The 16,129-nt window shown below is 43.4% G+C and overlaps 1 protein-coding gene across 2 annotated transcripts in view; it reads left to right on the plus strand.

Annotated features, from left to right (window-relative positions):
* The first annotated feature begins 2,239 nt into the window (after nt 1-2,239).
* Nucleotides 2,240-16,129, plus strand: part of ZFYVE1 (zinc finger FYVE-type containing 1) — a 56,503-nt gene continuing 42,613 nt past the window's right edge. The window contains exons 1-2 of one of the 2 annotated variants that reach the window (XM_028088908.2): nt 2,240-2,464; nt 3,792-4,726. In XM_028088908.2, coding sequence (XP_027944709.1) covers nt 4,214-4,726 — 513 coding nt within the window. In that variant the 5' untranslated portion in view covers nt 2,240-2,464; nt 3,792-4,213. The remainder of the gene's footprint in view (nt 2,465-3,791; nt 4,727-16,129) is intronic. The other variant, XM_028088990.2, reaches the window with a different exon arrangement.

A 16,129-nucleotide genomic window follows, 5' to 3' on the forward strand; every position in this document is an offset into this window, starting at 1 on the left:
CTTTAAAATGGGTATCCTTGGGGCGCCTGGATGGCTCAGTCGTTAAGCGTCTGCCTTCAGCTCAGGTCATGGTCCAGGGTCCTGGGATCGAGCCCTGCATCGGGCTCCCTGCTTCGCGGGAAGCCTGCTTCTCCCTCTCCCACTCTGCCTGCTTGTGTTCCCTCTCTCGCCGTCTCTCTGTCAAATAAATAAATAAAATCTTTAAAAAAAAATAAAATGGGTATCCTTGGCTTCGGAAGAGAGTATCATTTTATTCCCAGAATATATCCTCATTTTATAATTAGGAGTATAAAGCAAAATATTAAGCCTACAAAAACTTACAGTGTCAGTCTTAGGAATTAAACCCTCTAGGGAATTTTTCTTTTTTTTTAGATTTTATTTATTTATTTATTTATTTATTTATTTATTTATTTATTTTGTTTTAGAAAGATAGCATGGGCAGGGGGAGGGGCAGAGGGAGAGGGAGAAAGAGACTCTCACACAGACTTGGTGCTGAGCACAGAGCCCCACATAGGGCTCCATCTCACAACCCCAAGATCGTGACCTGAGCCGCTTAACTGACTGAGCCACCCAGGTACCCCTTCTAGGGAATTATTAAGAGCCTAGCTCAAGATCTATTCTCTGAACTTATTAAAAATCCCTCCCCCCCTTTATTTAAAAAGATTTTAAGTAACCTCCACACCCAACACAGGGCCCGAACTCACAACCCTGATATCAAGAGTTACACCCTCTGCTGACTGAGCCAGCTAGACGCCCCTAAAATCCCTCTTAAAAAAAAATAATGGGGCACCTGGTGGCTCAGTTAAGTGTCTGCCTTTAGCTCAGGTCACGATCCCAGGGTTCTGGGATGGAGCCCCACGCTAGCGGGGGTCTACTTCTCCCTCTCCCTTTCCCACCGCCTCTCTTCCCGGCTGTGGGAGCACTCTCTCTCTCTCTCAAATAAATAAATAAAATCTTTAAAAAAAAAGAAAAGAAAAGAAAATCTCTTTTCCTTTTCCTGTTTGAAACTTTGGAGTTTTAAGGTGCTATAGACAGCTTAGTTTTTAATATCCTGGTTTGTGATAAGCATGGGAAAAAAAATTCTCAGTCATTTGTGCAGTTAGCCCAACTGTTGGCTATCTGCCCAGTCTTGAAAACATAATTTTCAGCAATATAACCCTTATATGTGGCTCACACATTATTACATAGATTTGGTTTTACTATTGGTCTAATTATGTCCTTTGAAACATAAAAGAGTATGTGACTAAGTCGGGAGATGGAGTCTTGTCCCAGCTTTGTCAATAATTTCCTGTGTGACTTGGCAAGTCCCTTAACCTTAGTTTTCTCTACTGGGTTAACAATTATCAAGATAGAATCATAGAACGTTAGAATTGGCAGAGACTTCAGAATTGATAAAGTACAATTCCTTTATTTCATGGAGGGCTTGAGTGATTTACCCAGGAGCTTTCTAGAACAAGCACTCAGTCTCCCGCATCTCAGACCAGGGCTCTTTTTATTACATCAGGCTTTCTTTCAGTGTCGTTCCAAGAAATAAACAGAAAACCCCCGAAAAGTGAAAGCACTAAACAAATATATGGCTTTTTAAGAAAAGCCAGATAACAGTGTTAACCATTAGCCTGCACCGTAGCCCGCAAGCTTGTCTGAAAATGAACCCCGTCTAACTTAGGATAAAATGCAGAAGTTCTAAAACTATGTAGGAGGAGGTCGAAAAGTAAAAGGTAAGGGAAAAAAAATTCAGCTTGAACACCCATAAAGGGAAAACAAAACTCCAAGAAGAGTAAATTCTCTTATCATTTGTTTCTGGTCTTTTCCTAACTTGGGTAAGGTGAAATCAGGGAAGAGGAGATCGCCTGTTTCTACACATTTCTGAAGGAATCGTGTGCAATATGGGTTCGTGAAATCGAATTATTTGCCTCAACCATACTACACATTACATCAGCCGTCTAATTTAACGCCATTCCCTCTCAGGCCACTACCCAAACCAACGCGCTGAAATCGTCGAACACCGCAGTCAATGCAAAAACTCCAAGTCCCGAAACGCTCGACGGCCAATCTTCACCGCCTCCTCACAAGAGCAGGCTTTTTGATCCTGGGAGTTGTAGTCATTCAGAGCCTTGATTTCCGGGATGTGAGTAAGGACGCACGTCCGAGGAACTACATTTCCCAGGAAGCTGTGCGCGCCCTTCTCCGCCCTCGCCGGCGTAGGACTCCACCTCCTCCCTCTCCTCTCTCCCTCGACTGCACTGCTCACGCCTTCCTGGTAGTCTGAGCTGGGAGAAGTTCACTCGATCAGCTGATCCCAACTGACAACAGGAGAGGAGGAAACCCGGGAGGCAGAGAAGGAGGAGGGGGGGCGGAGATGGAGATGAGGATGGATCCACCGGTGTCCTGAGAAACAGCCCCCGCCCCCGCAGGCGCCCTGCGGTTCCCCGACACCGCCTCACCGCGGCCGAGCTGCTCCGTGGTGGGATCCCCGGGCCGCCGCGGGCGGGGAGGGAAGGGCACGGCCCAGCGCTGGGCGAGCTATATAGTCCTGGAGCTCCGGCTGCCCCCGGTGGGGGGGGAGCGGGTGCGGCTGGGGTGGGGGTGGGGTGGTATAAACAATGGATTCGGCTCTAGCCTCTGCTAGCGTGGGGGCGGATTTTGGGGGACCTTCTTTGTTTAGACTCTGCTCGTGCCCCTCGGGTTGTGGTGGTGTTGCCCGGGAGAAAGGTAGGGTGAGGAATCCCCGGCTGGAGAGAGGTGTCGAGGTGGGGGCCCGAGTGGGCAGATTGTTTGCTTGGCCGGTCGGGCGGTAAGGTGTTCTTTTGAAGGTTGATTTTATATTTTTCTGAATTGTGGCAAATTTCGAGTTTTGTTTCCGTTGTGGGAGCTGGTTGGGCATGGATGAGGTTAGGGTGTAAATAAGGTCTCCTAGTCACTCCCTTGCCTTCCTCGTTTGTCTAAAAATAAGATTGATAGATTGATTACTAGAGGGAGGACTTTACATTTCGTTGGGGTATTAGAATGGAGGTCAAGGCTAAGAGGGGTTAAGAATATAATTGTAGAAGTGACAAAAGCCTCTTTCCTGCTCCAGTTATCTTTTTTCCCTTTTTTCTTTTTTAAGTTATTTTTAAGTTAGTTTTTCAGTGACAGAGAGAAAAATTATTTGTTATAACTCACTGCAGGCCTGGCTTTGCAGTGGGCCTTAGAGGAGGCTAAGAGAAGCTCCTGTTGCTCCCTTTTTTTGCAATCAGAGAAGGGACAAAAGGAAGTACAATAATTGTTTTTAAACATGACATGGTGACTTTTGTTTCCAGGCTTAAGGTCCTTCATAGACATTTGTCTAGAGTTGAAACAACCTAACTAGATCTGTCAAAGGCTTTGATGGAGCTAAAGTCTACATTATTACCATTCCTTTAGATTTTTACAGGCCTCTTTATTCACCTCTCGAGTGTGTGCTGCAGGTTAGGGGAGTGCAGAGGGTTGTCCCTCCAAGCACTGTTTGCTTAATGATTTTGATTCTGAATTTAATAACTGGATGAATAGAGAATTTCAGTCTAAAATGAAGAGACAAAGTCTCTGAAATGCCTTGGGCCTAGAGATAGTGGCTGGTTTCAAAGGGAGGAGGCTTGCCCATGATTTTGAGAAGAAATTTCTGGGATCAGAAGTAGCCTGTGTAAGTTTTATAGCAAGAATGAGATTTCTCTCAGGAGTTCTGGCCTCTTACTTAACCACAATCTTTTTTTTTTTTTTTTTAAGGTGACTTCTGTTTTTGGATTAGTGAAATACTTTTCCTTCCTCTATTGTAGGTATTCCCTGAAATATTGACTTGAGGTTGGATTATATTGCAGAGCTCCTGACCACTGTCTTTCACTACCAAACCCTTGTGGCTGAGGCCCAACTGATGAGCCCACCTCAGTGAACCTATCGGATCTCTCTCAGATAGCCCTAAGAGACCCTTTAAGTAACTTTGACCACAACTTTGCTTGCACTTTATGGAGGATAAAACCATCAAACCAAATCAACGTTGCTGCTGACACAAGAATCTTGGAGGCAGAAAATTAAAAATTCCGACATTTGTGAGTGTGTGAAGAATTCTGATAGGACACCAAAGGTTTGTTTTTGTTTTTGTTTTTTTTAAGGTGTTCAGGAATCCATTGAAAGTTCTCTGCAGTCCTCAGACTCAAAAAGCCTTTGTCTTCACTGCTGGGGAAAGCCCAGGGACTGGTCTATGGTGGGTGATTTCCTTGCCAATCTGAGTATGAGTGCTCAGACTTCCCCAGCAGAGAAGGGCCTGAATCCGGGGCTGATGTGCCAGGAAAGTTACGCCTGCAGCGGGACTGACGAAGCGGTCTTTGAGTGTGATGAGTGCTGCAGTCTGCAGTGTCTCCGCTGCGAGGAGGAGCTCCATCGGCAAGAGCGCCTGAGAAACCATGAGCGGATAAGGCTCAAACCTGGCCACGTCCCTTACTGTGACCCCTGCAAGGGCACCAATGGGCATTCGCCGGGTATTAGGCAGAGGGCGGCTGTGAGGTGCCAGACCTGTAAAATCAACTTGTGCTTGGAGTGCCAGAAGAGGACTCATTCCGGGGGTAACAAAAGGAGACACCCCGTTACTGTGTACCATGTCACTAGGGTCCAGGGGCTCCTGGAGGAAGAAGAGCTGGATGAGGAGACCAGGAGGAAGAAGATGACCGAGAAGGTCGTGAGTTTCCTCCTAGTAGATGAAAATGAAGAAATTCAGGTGAGCCTGTGGGTGAAGTGCGAGTCCTGTGGTCGTGCAGCAGATCTGTTGTTGGAAGGTAGCTCTCAAAAGGAAAAGTCCAAGAAGAGCTTGCATTTTGATCGTTAAAGGGCGAGACCCCTGAAAGCTTAAGTTGGGTGGAGTCAGATTTCGGCACTTACTGGTTGTGTGACCTCGGGTTGAATTACTTTCTCTCTCTGAGCCTTAGTTTTGTCATCTATAAATTGGAGACAGTGCTTACTTCTTCGGGTGGTTGTGAGGATGAAATGATACCATGTGTGTAAAGCCTGTTGCATAACAAATGCTCAGAACATGGTAGCTGTTGTTGTTACCGTGTTACTGGGGTTATTGTGAGGGAGACCCGACTCAGATCAGCTTTCTGAGTGAGAGTGCTTGGCAAGTTAATAAACGGGACTGATGAGGGGTGCATGTGCAGGGTAGGAGACACCGTGGGTCCTCTCGGAGTGCCAGGCAGCAAGTCATAAAGCTGCTAGCTCAATTTAGAGAGGGGGGGTGGTCTTTAAAAAGTGGCTTTTGATAAGGAGAGTATTCTGCCAGTTGGCCTCTTCTTTTCCTGTATGGGCTGATGGGAAAAGCCAGTGAGGGCACCTGCCATTACAGAAGGACTGGAGAATATTTGATTGCATTCCGAGTTGGGGCAAGGGTAGGGTGTGATGGAAGCAAGCCGGGGAGATCGTGGCGTGTGACAGTTGGGGGTGACTATGGAAGGGGTGGTATAACGTTTATACTTTCCAGTGAAAGTAGTATAATGTCCAGACTTTTGAGTGAAGACTGCTTGAATTCTCTGCTTGCTTCTCCACTCAACTGTGTAATCGTGGAGAGTGATTTGAGCTTTGTGCCTCAGCCTCACTTGTACTTCCCAGTAGTAATTGAGAAGATTCTGAGAGAGAGTAAGGAATGGAAATGGAAGGGCCCTTGTCACAGGGCCTGGCACAGAGTGTCCAGTACCAGCTCCTTGTTTCTGTCAGTGTCATGGGGTATTTGTCTAAATTGACTGGGTACTTTTCAGCAGTGATGACTCCTCAAGTCTCCAGGTTGGGGGAGAACCTTTGTAAGTTGCTGTTTGACAACTCTCCAGTTGCCCACTAAGAATTTTTCAGCTCTGTCTTTTTCCTCCTTGGTAAGGTTATAGAAATGCATTACATCATGATTCCATTGTCAGCTAAATACTTTGCTAACACAGACTTCTTTATTGGCTGAGAGGGACTAATGGAGTTATGGAAGAGTGACCCAGATCCCAGTCTGCCTCCCTTGTTAGCAATAATGTCTTCATTAGGGTTATGCTCTAATTGGGTGACTGTGGACTAAATATTTTATAAATGGAACACTTGGACTTCGATGATTCTTTTTGGTTTTGCCACCAATTCAGCCTATGGAAAGCCATACTTTGGATTGGTGTCACTTTCGTAAAGCAAGAGGAAGATTTGGAATGAACCAGTAATCCTCATGGATGTTGTGTTGGCACCAAAAAGTATTTTTTGAGGGGAGGAGGGTGTGTATTTTTTTCTTTTTGTGCCATTGATACATGTTCCTTAGTAGAGAATTAGGAAAAATATATGCAAATGTAATGAAGAAGACAAATCCAGCTACCCAGAGATTATATTTGTTCTTTTTTCTTGCAGTGTATAATAATGTATGTAATTGGGTTGTTTGTAAAGATTCCTCCTGCTTTGCTTTCCTTCTTAAACACTGACCACTTCCCAAGAAGTAACAATTTCTTAAGCTTAAGCAGCCCTGGTTGGGGCTAATGGATTAGACATAGAATTTATTCTTTTTAGGTGGTGATTTGTTCTCCCAGAGTCACAGTGGAAAAATACTTTGAGAGGATGTCTGGTTCTGTTTTCTAATGTGAATGTCCAAAACAATTAGATGATTGTCTAATACGAATCTAGATTATAAATTCAGCCAGCATGTGAACTCCTGGAGAGCAGGACTGGGTCTTAGGCCCTGTGTCATGTACAATGGTAGGTAGGCACATTGTCAGCGCATAAATACCTGTTGATAGGTCAGTGATGTCTCATTTCAACTTTGGTTTTTAAAAAAAATGGGTATCATGCACATACCTAGTTAAAACCTAAAATAACATAAAAGGGCATATGATCGCAAGAGTTTCCCTCCTACTTCATCCCCTTAGTCTCCTTTAGAACAATCACCATGAGCAATGAACTACATGCCCTTTTAGAGTTTGACATGTACTTATTAACATATGTAAGTATCCTTTTTATTTTTAAACAAAAATGAAATCTAATATGCTTACTGTTCTGTCCCTGAGCTTTTTTTCACTAAAGGATACATCTTATTGCTATAGCAGTACATCTTATCAGTACATTGAGGTCTACCTCATATTTAAAGGCTGTCTACTATTTTGTTGAATGGGTTTTCTGTAATTTGAGCCTGTTAGTGGAGACTTGAGTAGTTAAAAACAAGGATATGTTGAATATCCTGTGAATCTATTTAGAAGTGGAATCTCTTTGTCAAATGATATGTGCATTTTATTTTATATATTTTATTTTTTTAAAATTTTATTTATTATAGAGAGAGAGCACCCATGTGCAGAAGGAGAGGGAGAAGCAGACTCCCCACTGAGCAGGGAGCCCGACCATGTGGGGCTTGATCCCAGGACCTGGAGATCATGACCTGAGCTGAAGGCAGATGCTTAACCGACTGAGCCACCCAGGCACCTCTAATATGTGCATTTTAAATTTATAGATACTACCAAATTTCTGAACCTCATTTTCTTAGCCTCTGAAGTACTTCAGTGAGTCCCCTGGGTTCTGATCTTGACAATAGCTAAAATTTAAAAGCTCTTACTTTGGTTGTTAGGAACTGTTAGGAACTGTTCTTAGCACTTGTTATTCTTATTCTTATTGCTTATTCTTGGTTCTATGGTTCTATGGTTCTATGGTTATTCTTATTGCTGTGGTAGCCAATTCCCACACATTTAGCGGCTTAAAACAACACAAATTAATTTTCTTACAATTTGGAGGTCAGAAGTCCGAAAATGGGTCTGTGTGGCTGTGTTTCTTGTGGGACTCCAGGGGAGTATTTCTTTGCTTTTCTAGCTTCAGGAGGCCACCTACATTCTTTGGCTTGTGGCCCCATCATCTAGCTTCAAAGATAGCAATGTAACATCCTCCAATCCCTCTTTCTGTCTCTCTGCTTCTATTGTCATATGTCCTTCTTGGCCCTCTTGCCTCCCTTTTACAAGGACACTTTGATTAAGTTGGACCCACTTGGATAATCTAGCACTGTCTCCTGCTTTCAAGGTGTTTAATGCAGTCACATCTGTAAAGTTCCTTTTGCCACATAAAACGAGCTATTCAGAGCTCTCGGAGATTAGATCGTGGTGAGTAGGGGGTGCAGTTTCAGCCTACCACACCTCATGAAGTAAGTTGTAGTCAGTTTGGGCTGCTGTGTATGATAGAATACCATATGCCATTAAATTAGATACCATTCAGTAGCATATAAACAACAGAAGTTTATTTCTTGCAGTTCTGGAGGCTGGGAAGTCCAAGATCAAGGTGCTAGCAGATTCGGTGTCTGGCGATGACTGACTTCCTAATTCACAGACAGCCATCTTCTCTTCTCTCTGTGTCGTCAGATGGTGGAAGGGAGTTCCAGAATCTCTTTTATAAGGGCACTAATCTTATTAATGAAGACCTCACTTCATGACCTCATCACCTCCCAAAGACCCCACCTCTTAATACGGTCACATTAGGGGTTAGATTTCAACATGAATTTTGGGGGAACACAAACATTTCATTTATAGCATTGTGTTTTATAGGTGAGGACATTGAAACACAGAGATGAAGTAACTTGACAGGATCAAGTTACAGTAAGTGGCAGAGGGTTTGAACAGAAGCATCAGGCTCTAAAATCCTTGCTGTAACTATGACACTCCAGTTGCCTCTGACCAAGTCTGTTAAGCTTTCTGATTAAGCTTTATATGGCCAGTACCATCAGCTCATCAATTCCTCAGGGCTGCTGTGAGGAGCAAAGAAAGCACAGCTCTATAAAATGCAAGACAGGGTTTTTGAACTGTTTACTCACAATAGTAAAGATTCTATGAGTTAGGCCCCATCTTCATTTTTCTTTTTATGTTTCTAGGCATTTGTGGGTTTTGACCATTTTCAGTTTTGTCCATAGGAATTATTTTAGAAGCTCGTAGGCTGTAACATATGTGGGGTTTTCTCAAATTCTTTGGCCTAGTGTCCCCTAAGATTTGTTGCTTATGGTTTAAGTGTTATTCAGTTTCTTTTGGGAAACCTGAAAGTGCCTTTTAGAAACAAAAAAGTTCCTTTTAGAAGTGTGAGTTTTATCGTTACCTTGTTATTTGAGTGTGTACTCTAGTGCTAAATTTGAGGAGAGACTGGCTTTTGGTCTCAGAAGCAAGAATTCATTTGTGGCTCTTAAATGGACACCTTTGGTGTTATTAGCCAAAAGCATTCATTAATTGATCACAGTTATTGAGCATATACTGTGTGCCAGGCACTCTCTAGGTTCCAGGGGTACATGGCTAATAAGACTTGGTCCGTGGCATCATAGACTTACCATTCAAGCAGGGAAAGCGGAGTTTACATGTATAAAACGCATAAAAAGGGGTCAGGTGTAGTATTAAGCAAGAATGACTTGGAAGCTGCTTGTGCAGGATGATCAGGGAAGGTTTTATTGTAGAGATGACTTTTAAGCAAAGACCTGATGGGTACTACCACCTGGAGAAATAGACCTTCAGGCAGAGGGCAGTGGGAACAAGTAGAAGGTGGATGGGATGTTTGGGGTATAGGAGGAATGCCAGTAGGGTTGGAGAGAGCGGACAGAGAGTGGTAAGGGCAGAAGCACAGAGGTAAATGGGTTCCAGAGCATGTGGGGCCTTGCAAGCCATAGAAAAAACCTTGGCTTTTAAGTGTAATGGGAAGCACCAGACTGCTTTATGGTGGTAAGTCACATGGTCTGATAGAAGTTTTCAAGAAATGGCTTCAGTGTAAAGACTAGATTGAGGTGACTGGTAGGGGTGGGGCAAGAAGAAAAGCAGGGAGACCACTTAGGAGGCCATTGTAGAAGATAAGGTGAGAGGTGGCTTCGATTTGGTGTCACCGTTGACATTGGGGAGATGGAAAGACACTGATGAGAGCTTCTGGGTTGGTGAACACATGGTCATTGTGGGGAGGGGTGTGCCTGGAGAGGGCATGGAAGCTCCTCACCCTTTCCCCATACCTCTCCCTACACAGCTCTGCATCTTGCTGTTGATTTGTATCCTTTATCATATCTTTAATAAACTGGTAAGTATTTAAAAAAAAGAAAGAAAGACTGATGAATTTGGGACAAAATTTGGGTGTAAAACAGGAATGCTGTTACAGAGTGGAGGGTGAGGAATGAGAGAACTTTCAGTGGTGACTTGACTCCGTGGCATTTCGTTTGTGCAGATCTCACCAGCTTAATACCCTGTGTCTTATTGATTTGATAAAACTAAAAGTCTTTAAGAACCTGATTCGTACAATAAAGAGTTAATGTCATTTGGTATTATATAACACAGTGGTTCTCAACCAGGAGTGATTTTGCTCTCCCAGAGGGCATTTGGCAATGTTGAGAGACATCTTTGGTTGTCACAACTGGGGGATGTGCTACTGGCTAATGGGTAGAGGCCAGGGTGTTGGTAAATATGTTACAACACATAGGGCAGCCCCCCACAAAAAGAATGATCTGGTACAAAATGTCAGTTGTGCTGTGATTGAGAAATTGATATAACGGATGAAGGTTTGGTCTGATAGATCTATATTCTGGTGACATGGCAAACATACCAGGGACAAAAAGTTTAAGCTCTGCACCAGTTTTTCCTCCCTCTCTTGGTTCTCTTTGCTCCCCAGAAGTAATGTAGCTGAAATCAGTATTCTCTTTTGGCATACTTGGCAACCTCTCCAGTGAAATGGTTACTTTCTTCTGTGTTGTATTCATTGATTTTTATAGGCCTCAGTTTAACTGTGCTAGGAAAACCAGAGGACTTGCAGGTCCATTATTTTTTTTAAATTTTTTATTGTTATGTTAATCGCCATACATTACATCATTAGTTTTTGATAGTGTTCCATGATTGCAGGTCCATTATTTAGAGTCCATAATAAGTAAATAGTCCACACTGATAAGTCATCCATAAGCTCTTGAACTTAGAGACAACACCCTTAGCAAATAACTCAAAGGTTAGAAGACTAAGTTCTTTTTTTTTTTTAAAGATTTTATTTATTTATTTGAGAGAGAGAATGAGATAGAGAGAGAGCATGAGAGGGGAAAGGGTCAGAGGGAGAAGCAGACTTCCTGCTGAGCAGGGAGCCCGATGTGGGACTCGATCCCGGGACTCCAGGATCATGACCTGAGCCGAAGGCAGTCGCTTAACCAACTGAGCCACCCAGGCGCCCTAGAAGACTAAGTTCTGACAATTGGATTTCTTAGTGGAGGAAGACGATAGTATTTTCCTATTTGTTGTGTCTTGTGAGGGATTCAGACATCCTGTCTTATCTGAATGTTTACCGGTCAGAGAAAAAAGTGAACAATTGTCTTTTTTTTATTCATATGCATATCTTTAAACCCCATATAAGTTTTTCTTTTTTTCATAACCACCCCATTCTCTTCTTTGTCCCTTTTCTACAAACTTCCTTTGGCTGTCTTCTTTCTGAGAAAGTAGAGCAGCAAACTGATGAGACATTTCACCTGTTTCCCTTTCATGGTTACTGACCCCTGACTAGGACATTAGGAGAGCCTAGGAGCTTCTCATGCCAAAGACTCCTCAAGGGAAGTCCTCTCACGCTGAACGTGCAAGGTGATAAGGAAGCCCGTTGACCTAGGAACAGTCAGTGAGAAGCTAAGCAAGCGTCCACTGGGGCAGGCCTTCCTTGACTCAGAGATCTACAGTCTTGGCCCACTCCGAAATGGGAGGCCAAAGTGAGCCTTCTTCATTCCTTCTTCAGCACAGTGGTGGACTTTCTCTCACTGAGACCGTGCCTTTAAGAAGACCCATCACGTTGCTTGGCTGCTTCACTTGTTTACAGTCCCAGAATAGTGTGGCTCAAAATACTGAGACTTGGCTTTTTTTTTTTTTTAATTGGTTAAAGGAGACATTATTCTTGTGAGATTCTGGAATGGAAACCAGCAGAGCATGTTTTCATACTGTATGGGAACCCTTGACCACAAACTGGCTCTGCTGGTCTGCCCCATTTTTGTTCCCCTTCTGTCTTGGACTTAATCTGCTAGTGACCCCTCTGGCCTCGTCCTCTGCTTCCTGGTCTAGGGTACCTTACCGGGGCCTGGTCTTACAGACAGGCTGGCGGAAACCCTTGAGGACTTAATTTTGGCCAACAGGTCATGAGCCAGGGGAATCAATGTAAATTGTGGAACTTCCCCATTTTTGCTCTGCACATGGCCACACCATTACAGTGTAAGGACTAGTTTTGGTGCTGTGGCTGGTTAGCCTTTGGCAAGTTCTGGTCAGTACGTGGATGTATGTGCTGCAGTATTAGTTCTTGGGTGCCGTATAAGAAAATATAACAAAAAAACCATAGATCTGCTTAGGGGCTGTCAAAATCATAAGCAATAATCGGCTGAGTAGCAGAGGCTCCCTCCCCCATCACTGTTTTTTGCTTCTAGAAACCCAAGGAAAAGCCCCTTTTGCTTGGTAATAGTCAGGAGAAGGCATTGTGTGGAATTACTGGGAAATGCAGGGTTGAGGATGACTCAGGCAAACAGAAGGAGGAAAGGGCCCCTATTATGTGCTTCCGGTTTCTGCTCAGCATCTTCTGAGCTTTCTCAGCCTTGGGCTCATTCAGTTCTAACAGGGTCCTGGCATTTAACTTGGGAGGCTATTTTTTTTAGTACAGGGCTTTTTAAATTTGACCCATATAAGCCATCAAAACCACTGTGAGTCAGCTTTTTAGGGAACCTGTCTTTAACTCTTTCAGGTTACCTCCTGTTTGTGTGATTCTCTTTCTTTCTGGTCTGTTACTTCCTTGAAGTGATTGATTTTTCTGGAATTGGGCAAATATTTAGCTTTTTGAGCCAGGATTAATAGAACAAGCCGATTTCTTATTAAGTTGACCTTATATGTTTTTCCTGTGGATGCATCTCCTGCGTGTCGCATCCTTGAGTTTATCCTGGAGATTACATAGCACGGAAGTGCTTCTGACAGCTGGTTAAACTTTCGGGGGGGGGATGGGTGCTTTGGGAGGAGCTCCCATGAGACTATTTCTGAGGTTAGAACTGCTAAATGTATTGGAGAAGAAGGGAAAGAAAACAAGGACATAGGGGGCACCTGGGTGGCTCAGTCGATTGAGCTCCTGACTTTGGCTCAGGTTATGATCTCAGGGTTCTGGGATCGAGCCCCCCCATCAGGCTCCCCGCTTAGGGAGTCTGCTTGTCTCTCTCCCTCTTGCTCGGCGCCTCCCCTCACTTGTGCTCTCTCTCTCTCTCTCAGATAAATAAATAAAATCTTTACAAAAAACAAAAACAAAAAAACCCCACAAGGATATAGAAAGTTCCAGGCAAGAAGAATTGGAAGGACATATGGGAAGGGATACAGAGGGACTTTTGGAGGCAGAAGAGCATGGATGTTTCCTGGGAGGCTGTTTTGTTCATTTTCCCATTTTTCCAGTGGCTTTTGGCCAGCACTTAAGAGACTCTCTTTGACTGGTTTGTGTGGTCAGCTTGGTGGTGACTGGAGTTCTTGGGCAGAGAAGTAGGTATACCAGCCATGCAAAAGCACCTGACCTCCAGCTTGACCTCACTGGAGGATGATTCTACTTTCTGGTAGCTTCTGGAATTTATTTTCTGCTTCCCAATTTCCTTCTATTTGAGACTGAATTATTGCTGTCTTTCCCAGGAATTTGACTCTAGATGTTAGAATGCTTGAAAAGAACTGACAGCCTGGTTCCTGCACGTAGTCACAGACATCCTAAATTCAAGTTAAGAGACAGCATGATCCTGAGCAATTCAGCAGTCCTAGAGTATTCTAGAAATTCCTCTGCTTTCTAGCCCAGTCCTTTCTGCCTGGTGAGTGTCATCCAAATGGCTAAACTTGTTTTCCATAATCTCTCATAACCTTTTCTTTCAAAGTGCTCAATTCAGTTTATCTGTATCACTCAGCAGCAGTCATAAACATTTATTGAACGTCAATTATGTGCCTTATTAGTGTGAGTAATCTCTATGGAAAATGTTTTAAAATGAAAATTCAGAGGTTAAGTGAGCCTCGGGTGTCGGGGGAGGAGATGGCAGAGGCTTCACTCCCGGGAAAGCTGAGCTCTCTTTTGTACTTGTCTGTGAGTAGAGGCTGTTTGAAGATCCCGTAATTCTTTTTGTACACCCTCCCTGGTCCTGCCTGGTGACCATGCTTTAGTTTGCGGTCATAGGTTATAGGTGACCGCATAGGCACTATTGCTTTTTTCCCCTCATCTCTCTCGCAGTCAACTTTGTTAGTTAGATCTAGACTATGACTGATGGACAGATGGACAGCCTGCTTGCCTGTCTTTTTCTGTCTTCTCTGTCTTCTTTCGTTCGTTCTTACCCTGTCTCCTCCCTCTCTCCCTGCCTTCCCTCTCCCTTCCCCTCCCCTGCCTCTCCTTCCTTCTTCCCTTCCCTCATCATTCTCTCCCACTGTCCTTTCCTTCTTCCTCCCTCTACTTCCCCCTCCCCCCTTCATGAATTAAGTTAAGTCTGCCAGTGCCAGGGGAGAAAAGTTCCTTTCTAGAACGAAATAGAAATGATTTTAGGTTTATGTTCTGTTTTGGGTTGTTCACGACATTTCTCTTCCATTTTCATTACCACGGAAAATTGCATTCACTACATCGTTTTTAAAAGGATTGACCTAGGGCGCCTGGGTGGCTCAGTTGGTTAATCAACTGTCTTCGGCTCAGATCATGATCCTGGAGTCCCGGGATCGAGTCCCACATCGGGCTCCCTGCTCAGCGGGGGGTCTGCTTCTCCCTCTGACCTTCCCCCCCTCCTGCTCTCTCTCTCTCTCTCTCATTCTCTCTCACAAATAAATAAATAAAATCTTAAAAAAAAAAAAAAAGGATTGACCTAAAAAGGTTTTGGCTTCATAGTGCAGCCTTCCTTGAGCACCATATTTAAAAGAGGAGCCCCTGCCCTGGCCTTGTATTTCTAGTCCTCTCCTGATTTTTTCACACTGCTTACCACCATTTGACATAACATGTACTTTTATCTATCTATCTATCTTTCTATCTATCTATCTATCTATCTATCTATCTATGTATCTAAAGATTTATTTATTTGAGAGAGAGAGAGAGTGCCAGCGTGCATGGGAGCGGGAGGAGGGAGAGAGAGAGAGGGAGAGAGAGAGAATCTCAAGCAGACTGCCTGCTGAGCATGGAGCCCGATGTGGGACTTGATCTCATGACCCTGAGGTCATGACCGGAGCTGAAGCCTTGAGCCAGATGCCTAGCTGACTGAGCCACCTGGGTGCCCCTAATATGTACTTTTAAAAATCAGCTCTGTTGTGATATAGTTTTTATGTGATACAATACATGCATTTTAAGTGTATGGTTCTGTGGGTTTTGATAAATGTATATCCACATGTATAAAAAGTGCCACAATCAAGATACAGAACATTTCCATCCCCCAGAAGGGTTCCTCAGCAGTCACTGATCTGTTTTCTATCACTATAGGTTTGGTTTTCCTAGAGTTTCATGTAAATAGAATCATGCAGTACTGTTTTGGGTCTGGCTGCTTTCAATCACTGTAATGTTTTGGAGCAGGGGATCATTCATGTTGCATGTCCCAGGTCAGTTCTTTTTATTGCTGAGTAGTATTCCATTGCATGGATCTACCATAATTTGTTCATCTGTTGACTTGTTTTTTGGTGTGTGTGCTATATATTTTAATTGTTTGAATATGGTCTTTCTTCCTCCCCATTAGAATATAGATAGGCTCCATGAGGGCATTTATTTATTTTTTTATTGAGGTGTAATTTGCATCACATGAAATGAACCATGGCAAAGTGAATGAGTTAGTGGTGTTTAGTGCATTCACAGTTTTGTGCAGCCACCACTCTGTCTAGTTCTCAAACATTTTCATCATCCCGAGTGAAAACCCTATGCCTATTAAGCAGTCTGTTCCAGGGAGATGGCTTTTTTGGTCTTTTCTTATGTAACTTTTATTATTTTCCTGTTATAAAAACGATAGACTCTGCATGTTAAAATACTGAAAATACAGAACTACGGAAAAGTATAGAATTTTATCTTAATTTTACAATAAAAGAAGGCCACTAGTATCTCATTTCTTTTTAATGTTGCATTTACTTTTTTTAAAGGTTTTTTTTTTTTAAGATGTTATTTATTTATTTGACAGAGAGAGACACAGCGAGAGAGGGAACACAAGCAGGGGGAG

Source organism: Eumetopias jubatus, unplaced genomic scaffold (assembly GCF_037043125.1).
Source record: "Eumetopias jubatus isolate StellerSeaLion01/CBP00866 unplaced genomic scaffold, mEumJub1_p1.0 scaffold_7, whole genome shotgun sequence".
Classification (NCBI taxonomy): Eukaryota; Metazoa; Chordata; class Mammalia; order Carnivora; family Otariidae; genus Eumetopias; species Eumetopias jubatus.